At 43.7% G+C, this 18,149-nt stretch overlaps 1 protein-coding gene and 1 non-coding gene across 7 annotated transcripts; both read left to right on the top strand.

Annotated features, from left to right (window-relative positions):
- The first annotated feature begins 323 nt into the window (after positions 1-323).
- Positions 324-17,582, top strand: LOC100999885 (Fanconi anemia group D2 protein-like). Of its 6 annotated transcripts, none has more exons than XR_004182113.1 (9): positions 324-371; positions 3,402-3,526; positions 4,980-5,047; positions 5,208-5,311; positions 6,321-6,381; positions 11,695-11,794; positions 12,185-12,285; positions 12,484-13,020; positions 17,136-17,582. XR_004182113.1 is itself a non-coding variant. In XM_031663137.1 (7 exons), exons 2-6 carry the CDS (start codon positions 3,439-3,441, stop codon positions 11,791-11,793), a joined length of 420 nt encoding a protein of 139 aa, XP_031518997.1. In that variant the 5' UTR covers positions 324-371; positions 3,402-3,438; the 3' UTR covers position 11,794; positions 12,185-13,145. The 6 variants fall into 6 exon arrangements, 1 of the variants encoding a protein (XP_031518997.1); XR_002520320.2 differs by having other exon boundaries at positions 12,185-12,593; positions 12,985-13,020; XR_002520321.2 differs by having other exon boundaries at positions 12,185-12,608; positions 12,985-13,020.
- Positions 9,915-10,018, top strand: LOC116273930. The gene has a single exon (XR_004182432.1). It is a non-coding gene; the product is annotated as a U6 spliceosomal RNA (small nuclear RNA).
- Positions 17,583-18,149: the final 567 nt, after the last annotated feature.

Here is an 18,149-nt window from a genome sequence, read left to right as displayed (position 1 = left end):
CAGAGCAGCGTCGGGCCTGGCGGGAAAGTGGAAAACTGCCTGCGGCGGGCAGGCGTGGTGGTTCACCCTTGTAATCCCAGCAGTTTGGGAGGCCGAGGCGGGCGAATCAGGAGGTCAGGAGATCGAGACCATCCTGGCTAACACGGTGAAACCCGTCTCTACTAAAAATAGAAAAAAATTAGCCGGGCGTGGTTGCGGGCGCCTGTAGTCCCAGCTACTCGGGAGGCTGAGCCAGGAGAATGGCTTGAACCCGGGAGGCGGAGCTTGCAGTGAGCCGAGATTGCGCCACTGCACTCCAGCCTGGGCGACAGAGCAAGACTCCGTCTCAAAACAATAAATAAATAAATAAAACTACGAGTGACGACTTCTTGGTGAGTAAGTGGAGCAGTGGTCATAGTCTCTGCAGGCCCCGCTCCCCTGCGGCCTAATCTCTAGGCCCGGTCCGCGGTCGTCGTTCTTCTCTGAGACTCCGCGCCCGAATCCTCGGTTTCCTCATCTGCCCTGAGATGGGATAATCCCCACAGGTGTCTTTCTGCTGGGCTTGGTGGTATGCGCCTGTCGTCCCAGCTACTGAGGAGGCTGAAGTGGGAGGATCACTTGAGCTCAGGACGTCGAGTGTGCAATGAGTCAATAATAGCACCACTGCACTCCAGCCTAGGCGACACAGCGAGAGAGACCGTGTCTCAAAAAGGGAGCCGGGGCCGGGGAGGTTGATAGTTCATTTATTGCTCTCGTCTACTCTATTAAAGCAGTTCTAACTTGATTTGTGTTGGTTTGTTTTTGTTTTACTAGGTTTTTAGGGAACAGGTGGTGTTTGGTTGCATAAACAAGTTATTTAGCGGTGATTTCTGAAATTTTGTTGCACCTATCACCTGAAGAGTGTATAGTGTACTCAATGTGTATTTTTTAATCCCTGAGTCCCCCGACCCTTTTCCTCGTGTCTCCAAAGTCCACTATATCATTTTTGTGGTGGTGGTGGTGGTGGTTTGAGATGGAGTCTCATTCTGTCACCCAGGCTGGAGTGCAGTGGCACAATCTCGGCTCACTGCAAACTCCACCTCCCAGGTTCAAGCGATTCTCCAGCCTCAGTCTCCCCAGTAGCTGGGATTACAGGCACCAGCCTCCACGCCCGGCTAATTTTTTTGTATCTTAAGTAGAGACGGGGTTTCACCATGTTGGCCAAGAGGTGGGGGGTCTCGAACTCCTGACCTCAAGTGATCCACCCACCTTGGCCTGTCAAAGTGCTGGGATTAACAGGCGAGAGCCACCACGTCTGGACCTTTATATCTTTTTTTTTTTTTTTTTTTTTTTGAGATGGAGTTTGGCTTTTCTTGCCCAGTCTGGAATGCAGTGGCACAATCTTGGCTCACTGCAACCTCCGCGTCCCAGGTTCAAGCCATTCTCCTGCCTCAGCCTCCCAAGTAGCTGAGTTTACAGGTGCGTGCAGGCATGCCTGGCTAATTTTTGTATTTTTAGTAGAGATGGGTTTCACCATGTTAGTCAGGCTGGTCTCAAACGCCTGACCTCCAGTAATCCACCCACCTCGGCCTCCCAAAGTGCTGGGATTTCAGGTGTGCCTGGCCTCATTATGTCATTTTTTTTTTTTTTTTTTTTTTTTGAGATGGAGTCTCCTCTGTCGCCCAGGCTGGGGTGCAGTGGCCAGATCTCAGCTCACTGCAAGCTCCGCCTCCTGGGTTGACGCCATTCTCCTGCCTCAGCCTCCTGAGTAGCTGGGACTACGGGCGCCCGCCACCTCGCCTGGCTAGTTTTTTGTAGTTTTTAGTAGAGACGGGTTTCACCGTGTTAACCAGGATGGTCTCGATCTCCTGACCTCATGGATCCGCCCGTCTCGGCCTCCCAAAGTGCTGGGATTACAGGCTTGAGCCACCACACCCGGCCCATTATGTTATTCTTAATGCCTTTGCATCCTCATAGCTTAGCTTCTACTAATTTATGGATTGAAGAGTTATTTCTTATTAGGTTATTGGAATTTAAGTGTGCTTCTTGGTCAGTTCCACTGAAATAGATGAAAATGCTTGATGAACAGCAATTATAATGATAAAAATTGCAAGTCCAAAACCATGTTAGGAATAAACTTGATGTAGAAAAGGAAATTGTGGGCCAGGCACGGTGGCTCGCGCCTGTAATCCCAGCACTTTGGGAGGCCAAGGCAGGCAGATCACCTGAGGTCAGGAGTTCGAGACCAGCCTGGCCAACATAGCGAAACCCCATCTCTACTAAAAATACAAAAATTATCTGGGCGTGGTGTCATGCACCTGTAATCCCAACTACTCAGGAGGCTGAAGCAGGAGAATCGCTTGAACCCAGGAGGTGGATGTTGCAGTGAGCTGAGATCACGCTACTACACTTCAGCTTGGATAACACAGCAGTGGCACAATCTCGGCTCAGTGCAACATCTGCCTCCTAGTTCAAGTGATTCTCTTGCCTCAGCCTCCTGAGTAGCTGGGACTACTGGCGCGCGCCACCACACCCAGCTAATTTTGTCATTTTAGTAGAGACTGGGTTTCACCAGGCTGGTCTTGAACTCCTGACCTCAGGTGATCTGCCTGTCTCAGCCTCCCAAAGTGCTGGGATTACAGGTGTGAGCCACCACGCCCGGCCAGGAATATGCATCTTCCCAGTGATTCTAGTACAGTGATTTGCAGGCAACAGCTTGAGAGACACTGGCTAGTTTAGAATTTGGATGGAAAACATTTCCGTGGGTTATTCTTGTTAGGCACTTGTTTGTTTGAATTTATTTTTTTAGAGATGGGGATCAACTAGGTAATATTTTAATCTAATTTTATTCTCTGGGTTTAATGAAAGAGCTCAGGATTGAATCTGGGTTTTCTTTTCTCTCTTTTTTTTTTTTTTTGAGACGGAGTCCTGCTCTGTCACCCAGGCTGGAGTGCAGTGGCACTATCAGAGCTCACTATAGCCTCAACCTCCTGGGCTCAAGTTATCCTTCCACCTTAGCCTCCTAAGTAGCTGGGACTACAGGTGCGCATCTCCTCACCTAACTAGTTTTTTGTGTGTGTGGAGATAGGGGGTCTTGCTTTGTTGCCCAGGCTGGTCTTGAACTCCTGGTTTCAAGTGATCCTCCTGCCTTGGCCTCCTAAATGCTGCGATTCCAGTGTAAGCCACCTTGCCTGGCCAGAAATCGCACATTTTGAATTCTTCAAATGAAAACTTAATAGGTGAAAATAATTCTGTTTGTTGATATGAATTGTTTGTTTTGGAAGCCACTATTGCTGAAGATACTTTATTTCACTACAGCATCAATCCTAGTATAATTTTTAAGGAACACATCAGTTTTCCTCTCAGGATTATTATTCCTGGGTTTAAGTTTTCATTTTTCCTTCACTATTTGCCATATTCTTTAAAATTTTGTCAATTTTCAGAAACCAGGAAGCAACCACTTTCCATCTCATATTCCTAATGAAGTTGAAGAAAAAGACAGCGTCTCTAAAGCTTCTTAAGACATCAGAAATTATTCTTAAAACCAGAGAGAGTCAGAATCAACTAGGTAATATTTTAATCTAATTTTATTCTCTGGGTTTAATGAAAGAGCTCAGGATTGAATATGGGTTTTCTTTTCTTTCTTTTTTTTTTTTGAGACAGAGTCTCGCTCTGTCGCCCAGGCTGGAGAGCAGTGGCGCCATTCTCCTGCCTCTGCCTCCCAAGTAGCTGGGACTACAGGCGCCTGCCATCACACCCGGCTAATTTTTTTGTATTTTTAGTAGAGACGAGGTTTCACCATGTTAGCCAGGATGGTCTCGATCTCCTGACCTTGTGATCCACCCGTCTCGGCCTCCCAAAGTGCTGGGATTACAGGTGTGAGCCACTGCACCTGGCCAATCATGGGTTTTCTAAACAGAGGCAATGAAGATTAGAAATGACAGGACCATCCATCTTGAGACAAAGTTGAAATTGCTTTTTAGAAAATGGTACAGCCAGGTCGCACATGGTGGTTCACACTTATAAATCCCAGCACTTTGGGAGGCTGAGGCGGGCAGACTGTCTGAACTCAGGAATTCCTGACCAACCTGAGCAACATGTCTCTACTAAAATACAAAAAATTAGCTGGGCATGGCGGCGTGCGTCTGTAGTCCCAGCTACTCAGGCACCTGAGTCAGGAGAATTGCTTGAACCCGGGAGGTGGAGGTTGCAGTGAGCCAAGATCACGCCACTGCACTCCAGCCTAGGTGACAGAGTGAGACTCCGTCTCAAAAAGAAAAGGAAAAAGAAAATGGTACAGTCTTTGGTCCTCATTACTACCTGTTAAGTAAAGCATTTCTAATCCTTTCACTAGAAAAAATGTTATATACTATTATTTCTTTTGTGTTTTCTTATGAAAAAATAAATACCCAGAAAGCGACTATATCAGTGTCAGAGTAATTTCAAAAGAAAATTTATAGAGCCATGTAAGATTGTGTTCTGGGGGAACAGATTATTCTATCTTGCTAAGGTTATGGCAGGTCTTTTTTAGAGCACTTAGTGGCTATCTGCTATCAAAGCTAAGTCTTTTATGTAGGTTTAGAAGATTTGAGTCTAGGCCGGGCGCGGTGACTCACGGCTATAATCCCAGCACTTTGGGAGGCTGAGGCAGGCGGATCACGGGGTCAGGATGTCGACACCATCCTGGATAATACAGTGAAACCCCATCTCTACTAAAAATAGAAAAAAATTAGCCAGGCGTGGTGGCGGGTGCCAGTAGTAACAGCTACTTGGGAGGCTGAGGCAGGAGAATCGCTTGAACCCGGGAGGCGGAGGTTCCAGTGAGCCGAGATCACCCCACTGCACTGCAGCCTAGGTGACAGAGCAAGTCTCCATCTCAAAAAAAAAAAAAAAAAAAAAAAGATTTGGCTCTGAAATTGGGTTGAAAATATTTTTATTGGTTTTATCAGGAAGAAACAGGTTTTTAGAGAAGGAAAACTATGGTAGGAAACTGGTGACCAGCTCTTCTTTTTTCTCCATAGCTGTGGACCAAATAGCTTTCCAAAAGAAGCTCTTTCAGACCCTGAGGAGACACCCTTCCTATCCCAAAGTATGTATTTTTCCCCTGGTATTTTTGCTTGTGCCAGCATAACTCTAGAATTTGGAATTTAAGGACACTGATGTAAAGTTGAGTGGGCTAAAATGATTTTTAACAGCAAATATTAAACTAAAAATTTATTCTTTTTTATTTTTTAAATCTCCTTATTAAGATAATAGAAGAATTTGTTAGTGGCCTGGAGTCGTACATTGAGGGTGAAGACAGTTTCAGGAACTGCCTTTTGCCTTGTGAGCGTCTGCAGGATGAGGAAGCCAGGTGTGGAGAGGAGGCATGGAATCTTGCTGAAATTCAGTCTGTTCTGCTAATTGCGTGGAGCTGGGGAGGGAGAGCGCAGTTGTTTCAAATTTCATTTTTGGTGTAAGCTCTCTTTTCCTCAAAGTAAACATAACTTTGAAATTCCTAAGGTTGTGGTTATGAGCCTAACAATCAGTGTTTTCTAGAATGTGTTTGACCTGTGTTGACAGAATTTCTTTTTTTTCGTTGTTTGAGATGGAGTCTTGCTCTGTCACGCAGGCTGGAGTGCAGTGGTACGATCCTGGCTCACTGCAAGCTCCGCCTCCCAGGTTCATGCCATTCTTCTGTCTCAGCCTCCCGAGTAGCTGGGATTACAGGGGCACACCACTATGCCTGGCTTTTTTTTTTTTTTTTTTTTTTTTTGGTAGAGACAGTGTTTCACCGTGTTAGCCAGGATGGTCTTGATCTCCTGACCTCATGATCCGCCCGCCTCACCCTCCCAAAGTGCTGGGGTTACAGGCATGAGCAACCGCGCCCGTCCCCCAGAATTTCAAATCTCTACGTCTCCCTTGCTAAGAGCCATCTGCTCATTTCTGTATTTCTTTTCTTTTTTTTTTTTTTTTTTTTTTTGAGACGGAGTCTCGCTCTGTCGCCCAAACTGGAGTGCAGTGGCCGGATCTCAGCTCACTCCAAGCTCCCCCTTTCGGGTTTACGCCATTCTCCTGCCTCAGCCTCCCGAGTAGCTGGTACTACAGGCGTCTGCCACCTCGCCCGACTAGTTTTTTGTATTTTTTAGTAGAGACGGGGTTTCACCGGGTTAGCCAGGATGGTCTCGATCTCCTGACCTTGATCGGCCTCCCAAAGTGCTGGGATTACAGGCTTGAGCCACCACGCCCGGCCTACTGTATTTCTTGTATAACAGGATAGTTCCTCTTTAAAATTATGTATTTAACCGATTTTATTGAGAAAAGATGATAGAAGCATTAAAACAAGGAAAGCAAAGTGGAAAACAGATGTCTCTTTTTTACAGTATGGGTGCATCTTATTCTAAGAGTCTCATCAAACTGCTTCTGGGGATTGACATACTACAGGTAAGACTCACTTTTTCTGTGAACATTTGATGGATGAGGTTTGTGGTGTATGCTCAAGTCTAAATGGCAGGAACATGGGATAGAGTAGGGTTAATCAGAGAATTGGGGTTTGTAACAGCTTTAACACAGCTCTGTTGCTGTGATGAGTTTGGTAGGGTAATGTCTGTGTTTTAAAACTATGCTTATTAGCTTGATACATCCAGCGGTTGGTCCCATTTATTCGCTCTGCATCTGATTCCTTTTCTTTATCTTTTTTTTTTTTTTTTTGAGACAGAGTTTCTCTCTTGTTGCTCAAGCTGGAGTGCAGTGGCGCAATCTCAGCTCACCACAACCTCCGCCTCCCAGGTTCAAGCAGTTCTCCTGCCTCAGCCTCCCGAGTAGCTGGGATTATAGGCATGCGCCACCACGCCCGGCTAATTTTGTATTTTTAGTAGAGACAGGGTTTCTCCATGTTGGTCAGGCTGGTCTCGAACTCCCAACCTCAGGTGATCTGCCCACCTTGGCCTTCTAAAGTGTTGGCATTACAGGCGTAAGCCACCGCGCCCGGCCTGATTCCTCTCCTTAAATCTGCGTCCTGTGTACTCTGAGCACCTGGTAATCTATCATGTTCATATCTAAATCATCTCCCATTTAGCTTTTTAGATGATTATATAACTTAATTTTGTCCTTTTTCTCCTTCTCTTTTAATATATTAAGTAGACAATACATTGATATGATTTGAATATCTCAAGTTATTCAAATATATGTAGATCAGAAAACTTCCCTCCACCCCATTCTCCATTTTTCCTCTTCTCTTGTCTCCTACTGTTAATCTTTTCACACTCTTTTCATTGGAAATCTTGAATATAATTTAGGTATTTTTTTTGTTTTTTTTTTGAGACGGAGTCTTGCTCTGTCGCCCACAGTGGCCGGATCTCAGCTCACTGCAAGCTCCACCTCCCGGGTTTACGCCATTCTCCTGTCTCAGCCTCCCGAGTAGCTAGGACTACAGGCACCCGCCACCTCACCCAGCTAGTTTTTTGTATTTTTTAGTAGAGATGTGGTTTCACCGTGTTAGCCAGGATGGTCTCAATCTCCTGACCTCGTGATCCGCCCGTCTCGGCCTCCCAGAGTGCTGGAATTACAGGCTTGAGCCACCGCTTCCGGCATAATTTAGTTATTTTAAGTCTAAGAGCTCCCTTATTCCTCTGGAGAGCTCCCCTTGCAACCTATATGATAATCTTTTAAAGTCTGCATTTCATGGATTAACAGCGTATTTAATAATATTTTGATTATCTGATTATTTTAACTTTGCCTTGATAATAATTTTCAGTTTTTCAGAAGACAGATTAAGTCTTCGTATTCCAGTAGCATATTCTAAAAATGAAGACATACTCATGTGGATATCCTTGTAATAAGATATCAACTTTACCAAAGTGTTTCCTCCAGGAGCTCTAGTTGGAAAGAGAATTATAAATTTCTTTTTTCTTTTTTCTTTTTTTTGAGTCAGAGTCTCCTCTGTCACACAGGCTGGAGTGGAGTGGTGTGATCTCAGCTCCCTGCAACCTCTGCCTCCCACAGGTTCAAGTGATTCTCATGCCTCAGCCTCCCAAGTAGCTGGGATTATACATTTCTGTTGTGTATATATATATATATTTTTAGACGGAGTCTTGCTCTGCCGCCCAGGCTGGAGTGCAGTGGCACAATCTTGGCTCACTGAAAGCTCTGCCTCCTGGATTCACACCATTCTCCTGCCTCAGCCTCCTGAGTAGCTAGAACTACAGGTGCCCGCCACTACACCCGGCTAATTTTTTGTATTTTTAGTAGAGACAGGGTTTCACCGTGTTAACCAGATGGTCTCGATATCCTGACGTCATGATCTGCCCACCTCGGCCTCCCAAAGTGCTGGGATTACAGGCATGAGCCACCGTACCCAGCCTTGTATTGTGTATTTTCAGATCATCCCCTAACTCCCTATGTCTTCTTTTTTAACCTGCCATTGTCAAAACCTTATTTGAGAAGATGTCAGAATATTTTTTTGAAAATATTCTGGAGTTATTATGGAATGTTAAGTACAATCCTGTTGTACTTAAGTTTCTCTCTGAAAAGTTTACTCTGAAAACTATTGGTTTCTCTGAAAGTCAATTTATCATGATGCTTCTTAAGTGACTACTAAAATTTTACTGGAGTGTCTTTGAAGTTTCATCTGTTAATATGACTTTGTAACAATAAATAGGATTACTGTTAAAAGTAACTATTGGCCTGCTGTGGTAGCTGACACCTGTAATCCCAACAGTTTGAGAAGCCTAGGCAGGAGGATTGCTTGAATCCAGGAATTCAAGACCAGCCGGGGCAATGTAGTGAGACTTTGTGTCTATTTAAAAACAGAAAAAAAAAAATGTTTTTTAAGTATCTATTGCTTATGCTCAGGGATAATCCCTAGTAGAAGGATACACAATATACTGGTAACAGCAGTTGTTTCCAAAGAGGGTAGCCAGTTGGTTGGAGTCAGGTATTCTCTGAATACTTTTCTTTACCTTTTTAATTTTGTAGTGTATGTTGAGACAGAGTCTCACTCTGTCGCCCAGGCTGGAGTGCCGTAGTACGATCACGGCTCACTGCGGCATCAACCACCCAGGCTTAAGTGATTCTCCCACCTCAGCCCCATGAGTGCCTGGGACTACAGGTGCACACCACCCGGTCTGGCTAATTTTCATGTTTTTTTGGTAGAGATGGGGTTTCGCCATGTTGCCCAGGCTGGTCTCAAAACTTCTGAAGCTCAGGCGGTAGCGGTGGCTCAAGCACCATAATCCCAGCACTTTGGGAGGCCGAGGCAGGCAGGATCCGCGAGGTCAGAGATCAGAGAGACCATCCTGGCTGACGGTGAAACCCTGTCTCTACTAAAAATACAAAAAAAAACTAGCCGGGCGGTGGTGAGCGCCATGAGTGCTTCCGGGAGGCTGGTCAGGCAACATATTTCCAGGCCGGAGCTTGATGAGGAAACTGAGATCGACCACTGCACTCCAGCAGATGGCTGAAGCATTCCATCAAAAAAGAAAAAAAAAAAAAAAACTTCTAGGCTCAAGTGATCAACCTGCCTGAGCCTCTCAAACTACTGGGATGTGGCCCTACCTGTTTTCTTTAATTACTATGTTAGAAAAGAAATGAACAGCCTAATAGAAAAGTAGACAAAGGTCGTGAACAGACCTTTTACAAAGAAAAAATACAAGAATATAAAATATTTAAAAAGTTCAATTTTGTTAGCAATCAAAGTCACAAATTTAAAACACTATATCAAAATAGTAAATAATAACTATTAAGCAGTAAAAGGCATTTTTTCCTACTCTCAAAGGGTCTCCTTGTTGAGTGTAGTGAATAGGCATGCTCATGCATTGCTAGTGAGCATATAAACTAGTTCAGGCATTGAGTCTGAAGAGCAATAGATTGTATGTGTCAAAAACCTTAGATTTTGCATACCCTTTAATCCTAATGTCATGTCTCCTAATTTATCCTAAGATAATAACTGTGAATGAAAATGAAATAACATTAGTTTAGTGCTTGCTTTGGCAGCATATATACTAAGACTGGAACAATACAGAGATTAGCATGGCCGCTTTGCAAGGGTGACACGCAAATTTGTGAAATGTTCCATATATTGAAAAAAATTGGCCGGGCGCAGTGACTTACGCCTGTAATCCCAGCACTTTGGGAGGCCGAGGTAGGTGGATCATGAGGTCAGGAGACCGAGACCATCCTGGCTAACACGGTGAAACCCCAACTCTACTAAAAATACAAAAGATTATCCGGGTGTGGTGGCAGACGCCTGTAATCCTAGCTACTCCTGGAGGCTGAGGCAGGAGAATGGCGTGAACCCGGGAGGCAGAACTTGTAGTGAGCCGAGATTGTGCCACTGCACTCTAGCCTGGGCGACAATGCGAGACTCCATCTCAAAAAAAAAAGAAAAAGATTACTGTTTAAAATAAAGAAATGTGAATAATTGAGATGTTCAAAAAGGAATATTATATGCGGCCGGGCGCGGTGGCTCAAGCCTGTAATCCCAGCACTTTGGGAGGCCGAGACGGGCGGATCACGAGGTCAGGAGATCGAGACCATCCTGGCTAACACGGTGAAACCCCGTCTCTACTAAAAACTACAAAAAACTAGCCGGGCGAGGTGGTGGGCGCCTGTAGTCCCCGCTACTCGGGAGGCTGAGGCAGGAGAATGGCGTGAACCCGGGAGGCGGAGCTTGCAGTGAGCTGAGATCCGGCCACTGCACTCCAGCCCGGGCGACAGAGCGAGACCCCGTCTAAAAAAAAAAAAAAAAAAAAAAAGGAATATTATATGCACATTAATAACTGTAAAAAGAACTAGTTAGTATCATACATTAATTGAAAAAAACAAACCCAGGTTACACATAGCATTTATGTTAGGTTGGTGCAAAAGTAATTGCGGTTTTTGCAATAAATAGTGCAGTCCAGTATTTTGTTAAAAAAAGAAGATACATATGCATATTAATAGTGCACATTTCTGGAATGACAGGATTAGTCATTTTTATGTTCCCTTTTAAATTTTTTTCAGAGTCCTGTGTACAGTAATAATAAATTTGAAGGATTGTTTGTTTATTTATTTTGAGAAAGAGTCTCACTCTGTTGCCCAGGCTGGAGTGCAATGGTGCGATCTTGGCCCACTGCAACCTCCGCCTCCTAGATTCAAGCAATTCTCCTGCCTCAGCTCCCCGAGTACCTGGGATTACAGTGTTCACCACCATGCCTGTCACCCAGGCAGGAGTGCAGTGGTGCAGTCTCAGCTTTCCAACCTCCTGGAACAAGTGTTAGTCAGTCATTGCCTTGGGAGAAATCTTGTGTAATGAGTATTTCATTTTGAAACCATAGTGAGTCACATTTGATATCTCTCTCTCTTTTTTTTTTTAATTTTTCTCAATGAGTTTCAGATGCTATTCTGTGATAGATTCACAGGTCTGTTTTTAAGCAGTAAGTTTTGAGTGGAAATTTTCTATATTGTCTTAATCATACCTGCTTCCCATAGGAATAATACTTTTTATGCCTTACTATATAGCCAGTTGAGAATTTTGGCTCTTAATGTAAGATAATAGCTCTGTTTCACATTTATTGCCTGTCTGTTTTCGATGAAGCTGTGGTATTAACAACTAAAAGATTCTAATTTGGGGAAAAATTAAAATTTTTTTTTCCCCTAAATTGTGAGTGGGAAAACTGAGTGAGAGAAGTGATTTTTTTCTAATTTTAACTAACAGTTCAGTACAAGCTGAGGTAGTGATATGAAAATGTATTAAGTTTTTGTGCTTTTAATTTTTAGGTTCGCCAGTTGGTGATTGATAAGTTGTCGCCTATTGGAGGATTTACCTGTGATAATAAAGTTCGTTCTTCATTCCATAACAGCCATGGATGCACTTGAGGTATGCTCTTATATCCCATCACACCTAGACAAAGCAACTTTAGTTAATAAGTACCAATCGCTCTTCTCTGTCCCCAGACTAACCGAGAATAGTGACTAATCCAGATAGCATTCAGAGGAGAGAATGAAGCTATTCAACAGATTCATTACTCTGTATAAGCTGCTATAAGTTACATTTACTCTTTCTGTGTAGTACCTTACAGAATTCTGAAATTTTGGGTATGATGTTCTATGACATTTCATTAGCTATTCTCACAACTCTATTTTTCAAAATGTCCAACATTTAAAATTTTTTCTTAGTCTTTCAGGAGATTGTCATGGTTGAGAAACTAGACTGTGCCTACCCACTATGAATAAGCAGAAAACCATAGTTAATATTTATTTTCTGCAGGTAATTTCTGAGCTTCGGGAGAAGTTGGATCTGCAACATTGTGTTTTGCCATCACAGTTACAGGCTTCCCAAGTAAAATAGAAAAGTAAAGGACAAGCAAGGTAAAGAGCTCATGGATAATTGCCACCCTTTTCCTCACATAGGTTGTCACAGTTTTCTGACATCCCACAGTCAGAATTGGAGCTTAATACTTACAACTACAAATAATGGTACTATTATGACATTTACATCTAGTCTTGTATAGTGTTTCAAACTACATATATGTATGTGATTATGTATGTGTTTATATGTTTTCTTAGCCATTCAGATCAATTCCAGACAGACTACAGTGCAAGTTTATTAGCCATCTTATACATGAGGTTGTCATTTGCTCCCGGGTACATGGCTATGAAGCAGGAAATCAGATCTTGTAAGTTCTTTTCTGGTAGGTAGAAGACTAATTTTTTCCTCTCTGCTACTTGTAATTCCTCAGGAAATCAAGAAAGCAGCAGTCAGAGCTGCATTATTCTCCTTTTTGATGTAATAAAGTCAGCTATTAGATATGAGAAAACCATTTCAGAATTAAGGTGAGATCTTTGGAACTTTGATTATCAAGGAGGAAATGAGTGGCAATTAGTGACAGATGTATAACTGAGGTAGATTGAAATAAAAATTTCAAAAGTCATTCAAGTGGAAATAATAGCTGATGGCTGCCATATGGACACATTGGCTCTTAGATGAGATAACAGGGCATGCTGAGTAAGGTGAAACGTGTTTCGCTGATGTGTGGTAATGTTTTTGTGACTCTCTTGTTTTTTCAGGCAATTGAAGACATGGCCTCAGTGTCTGAACACAAGGTGATATTCACGTACTATGCATTTTAAGTATTGCAGACTTGAGGCTGGGTGCGGTGGCTCATGCCTGCAATCCCAGCACTTTGGGAGGTCAAGGCAGGCAGATAACGAGGTCAGGAGATCAAGGTCATCCTGGCAAACACGGTGAAACCCAGTCTCTACTAAAAATACAAAACAATTAGCCGGGCATAGTGGCAGGTGCCTGTAGTCCCAGCTACTCGGGAGGCTGAGGCAGGAGAATGGCGTGAACCTGGTGCGGGGAGCTTGCAGTGAGCGGAGATTGTGCTACTGCACTCCAGCCTGGATGACAGAGCGAGACTTTGTCTTAAAAAAAAAAAAAAAGTATCGCAGACTTAAAAGTAATGACGGCTAGCTTGCCGTCCCGCTTTCTTTCTTTCTCTTCCATCCAGTCACTCTTTTTTCTCTTCTTTAGTTGCTCTAATAAACATTAGCTGTTTGGGGAAGATAATGTGAGGTGTTGACTGGCCAGATACTCTGCCCCTACTCACTCTGGCTATAAAATAAGCCTACAGTATCCATAAAGGGAAATACAATGTAACTAAGTACATCAAGGTGCAATCAAAGAAGCCAAGTCCCACTGATGAGATGAAGAAAATAACCACCTGAGTCTCAGGTCCCTGTATCTGCCTAATTGCCCTTCCTTCCACCCAGCACCACTGTCAAGATAATGGCATTCCATGTTTTACTTTACTTTGCCCATGTAGACCTGACTGGAGTAAATCAGTCTGTCCACTGTCAAGGCAATGGTACTGGATCTTATGTCTCTATTAATTCTAGAAATACCTTCTATCAAAAAGCCAGATGATTGGCTGGGCATAGTGGCTCACGCCTATAATCCCAGCACTTTGGGAGGCTGAGGCAGGCGGGTTTGAGACCAGCCTGACCAATGTAGCGAAACCCCGTCTCTACTAAAAATACAAAAGAAAAATTAGCCTGGCCTGGTGGCACGTACCACTGCACTCCAGCCTGAGCGACAGTGCAAGACTCCATCTCAAAAAAAAAAAAAAAAAAAAAAAAAGCCAGATGATTGAGTTCCTTAGGAGCTGATTGGTTGCCTTAAAGATTTTTCTTTGGTTGGAATCTGTTTTGTGGAATTTTTGTTGTATTAGCCAATTTTTGGATGACTATCTTAAAAGCTTTCATTATGCTGAATAAAGCAATGAAAAAATTGACAACTTTTTGTGGTGAAAAATATCAAAGTACTCCAAAACACTGTTTTTGGTTTTGGATAAACATAAATTTACCACCTTGGCTGCCTGCATTCCTATTTTTACATAGTTGTAATCATTTTATAAATACAATTTGTATTCTTTTTTCTCTTAACATTTTTTCTCCTGTTATAAATATTTCATGTGCTTCTGCATTTTCATTGTTACCTTTAATGAGTGTATTTTGGTCTAATGACTCTCTATTTTGGTGTCCTAAGAAGTGGGGCATTCAGTTAAGAGAAGTAGTAAAATTTGTTTTGTTTTTTCTTTTTTGTCCTGCTTGCCTTTTTAACTTTTTTGTTTTGTTTTGTTTTGTTTTTTCTTTTTTTTTTTTTTTTCTGGAAGCATAGACTCAAGTTGCCCTGAATATATTCCCAATGTTTTCTCTCTCTCTCTCTTTTTTTTAAGAGACCAGGTCTTGCTCTATCACCCAAGCTGGAGTGCAGTGACAGCATCATAGCTCATTGCAGCCTCAAACTCCTGGGTGCAAGCGATCCTCTCACCTCAATTTTCGGAGTAGCTGGGACTACAGGCAAGCACCACCAGGCCTGGCTAATTCTGTTAGTTAGTTATTTTGAGATAGAGTTTCGCTCTTTCGCCCAGGCTGGAGTGAAGTGCAACAATCTCTGTTCACTGCAACATCTGCCCCCTGGGTTGAAGCAATTATCCTGCCTCAGCCTCCCTAGTAGCTGGGATTATAAGTGCCCGCCACCACGCCTGGCTAATCTTTTTTTTTTTTTTTTTTTGAGACGGAGTCTTGCTCTGTCGCCCAGGCTGGAGTGCAGTGGCCGGATCTCAGCTCACTGCAAGCTCCGCCTCCCGGGTTCACGCCATTCTCCTGCCTCAGCCTCCTGAGTAGCTGGGACTACAGGCGCCCGCCACCTCGCCCGGCTAGTTTTTTGTATTTTTTAGTAGAGACGGGGTTTCACCGTGTTAGCCAGGATGGTCTCGATCTCCTGACCTCGTGATCCGCCCGTCTCGGCCTCCCAAAGTGCTGGGATTACAGGCTTGAGCCACCGCGCCCGGCCAATCTTTGTATTTTTAGTAGAGACGGGATTTCACCTTGTTGGCTAGGCTGGTCTCAAACCCCTGACCTCAGGTGATCCACCCGCCTCAGCCTCCCAAAGTGCTAGGATTACGGCCAATTCTTTTATTTTTTTTATAGAGATGAGGTCTTGCTGTGTAGCCCAGGCTGGTCTCAAATTTTCAGCTTCAAGTGATCCTCCTGCTTGGGCCTCCCAGTGTTGGGATTATAGGCATGAGCCACTGCACCCAGCCCTCATATTTTTCTTTTTTAAACTTAGGTAAACAAGCTAATCGTGGAGAAAAACCCACAAGGAATCTACATATGTAAAAAATACAGTTTTTCTCCACTCACTGTCCCATTCCTCAGGGATAGTCATCCTTCCAAATTTTTTCTCTTCATATACAAGCTGTAATTGTGTGCAAGTACTGGTATGCTCTTATGCCTACACATATGCATGTTTACATAATGTTTTTACAAAAGCAGAATCTTAACCGTGGTTATGGGTTATTGTTGTTGTTTAAAGAGACAGGGTTTCACTCTGTCACCACGCTGGAGTACCAGTGGCATAATCATAGCTCACCGTTGCCTCCACCTCCTGAGCTCAAGTGAGCCTCCCTCCTCAGCCTCCCAAAGCAGTGGGATTATAGGCATGAACCACCATGCCCAGCCTGATTATCCTTTTGCAGGTTGCTGTTTTTTCCACTTCATATCAGGAATGTCTTTCCTGTGTCAAAAAATATAATATGGTTTAGCAGTCCCTAACGTTTTTGGCACCAGGGACTGGTTTCATGGAAGACAGTTTTTCCACAGACAGTGTCGGGGTATGATTTCGGGATGAAACGGTTCAGCCTTAATAGGCACTACGTAGATTCTCATAAGGAATGTGCAGCCTAGATCTTGTGCACGTGCAGTTCACAATAGGGTTCACACTCCCATGAGGATCTAATGCAGCCGCTAATCTGACGGGAGACAGGTCTCAGGTGGTAATGCCCACTTGACTGCCCCTCACCTCCTGCTGTGCAGCTTGGTTCCTAGCAGACCACGGACCCCATGATCCAGGGGTTAGGGACCCCTGGCCTAGCATATTCTTTTTAAAAAATATTTTAATAAAAAAAATTTTTTTAGACAGAATCTCGCTGTGTCACCCAGGCTGGAGTGCAGTGGCATGATCTAGGCTTACTGCAACCTCTGCCTCCTGGGTTCAAGTGATTCACCTGCCTCAGCCTCCTGAGTAGCTGGAATTATAGGCACTTGCCACCACGACTGGCCAATTTTTTTTTCTATTTTTAGTAGAAATGGGGTTTCACCATGTTGGCCAGGCTGGTCTCGAACTCCTGACCTCACATGATAGGCGCACCTTGGCCTCCCAAAGTGCTGGGATTACAGGCGTGAGCCACCAGAATAAACCAGCCTGGCTTATTCTTTCGATGACTGTAATATTCCAAAAATTAAAATTACTCCGTCATAATTTATTGGACCTTTCCCGTATTGGAGGGCATTTATAGTCTTTCCAACTTTTCACAAAGTAATTTTCCTAGTAATAGTGAAAATACTGGAGTTGGCAAGTGATTGAATCTTTCCTTTAATAAATGTCAAGATATTCAAAGTTACTTCTGTAGTAGAATCACTTTAATGTATATTGCAATGTATTAAGAGATACCAGTGGTTAATAATTGTGGCACTTTATTTCTCTGAAAATTATTTCTGAGTTTTGTGAAAAGTGTAGATACTCCCAGGGGAGTGTGTGGAACAAATGAGCATCATCCATTCTGTGTTTTAATGGGGAAAAACTGCTGTTTCATTGTAGCAAATGTACTGACTTGTTAACTGTTTTTCTATTATTGCATATTTATTGACAATAGGTGTTTGACCTGGTGATGCTTTTCATCATCTATAGCACCAATACTCAGACAAAGAAGTACATTGAAAGGTGCTAAGAAATAAGATTCGATCAGGCTGCATTCAAGAACAACTGCTCCAGAGTACATTCTCTGTTCATTACTTAGTGTCAGAGACTATTGATCTTTAATCTAAAAAGGAAAGCTTTACAGCTCCTGTGTAAAATTTCATCTTATTTCAGTCCATTGTTCAAACCCATAGAAATTTTTGAATTTTATTTTTGCATTAATCATTTTAATTGTCTATCTCAATGCATTTTGCAGCTATGACAAACTAGCCTTTCATATCCTATTCTAAGTGGCTTATAAAAACCTTGAGGGGATGGCCGGGCGCGGTGGCTCAAGCCTGTAATCCCAGCACTTTGGGAGGCCGAGACGGGCGGATCACGAGGTCAGGAGATCGAGACCATCCTGGCTAACACGGTGAAACCTCGTCTCTACTAAAAAATACAAAAAACTAGCCGGGCGAGGTGGCGGGCGCCTGTAGTCCCAGCTACTCGGGAGGCTGAGGCAGGAGAATGGCGTGAACCCGGGAGGCGGAGCTTGCAGTGAGCTGAGATCCGGCCACTGCACTCCAGCCTGGGTGACAGAGCGAGACTCCGTCTAAAAAAAAAAAAAACCTTGAGGGGAAAGGCCGGGTGCAGTGGCTTATGCCTGTAATCCTAGCACTTTGGGAGGCCGAGGCGGGCGAATTACGAGGTCAGGAGTTCGAGAGCAGCCTGGCTAACATGGTAAAACCCCGTCTCTACTAAAAAAATACGAAAAGTTAGCTGGGCGTGGTGTTGGGCACCTGTAATCCCAGCTACTTCAGAGGCTGAGGCAGGAGAATCTCTTGAACCCAGGAGGCGGAGGTTGCAGTGAGCCGAGATCTGCCACTGTACTCCAGCCTGAGTGACGGAGCAAGACTCCATCTCAAAAAGAAATCCTTGAGGGGAATAGGACCCGCCTGTAGAAACTAGTAGAAACGTAAATATGAAC

This window comes from Papio anubis, chromosome 2 (assembly GCF_008728515.1).
Source record: "Papio anubis isolate 15944 chromosome 2, Panubis1.0, whole genome shotgun sequence".
In the NCBI taxonomy this organism is placed as follows: Eukaryota; Metazoa; Chordata; class Mammalia; order Primates; family Cercopithecidae; genus Papio; species Papio anubis.
This window is presented reverse-complemented; position numbering and strand designations above follow the sequence as displayed.

Bases quoted from the DNA above. Each gene is read 5' to 3' on its own strand.
- LOC100999885 (XM_031663137.1), top strand. From the start codon at position 3,439: ATGAAGTTGAAGAAAAAGACAGCGTCTCTAAAGCTTCTTAAGACATCA. The intron at 3,527-4,979 runs GTAATATTTTAA...TTTTCTCCATAG, and splicing joins AGAGAGTCAGAATCAACTAG to CTGTGGACCAAATAGCTTTC. The intron at 5,312-6,320 runs GTGTGGAGAGGA...TCTTTTTTACAG, and splicing joins CTGCAGGATGAGGAAGCCAG to TATGGGTGCATCTTATTCTA.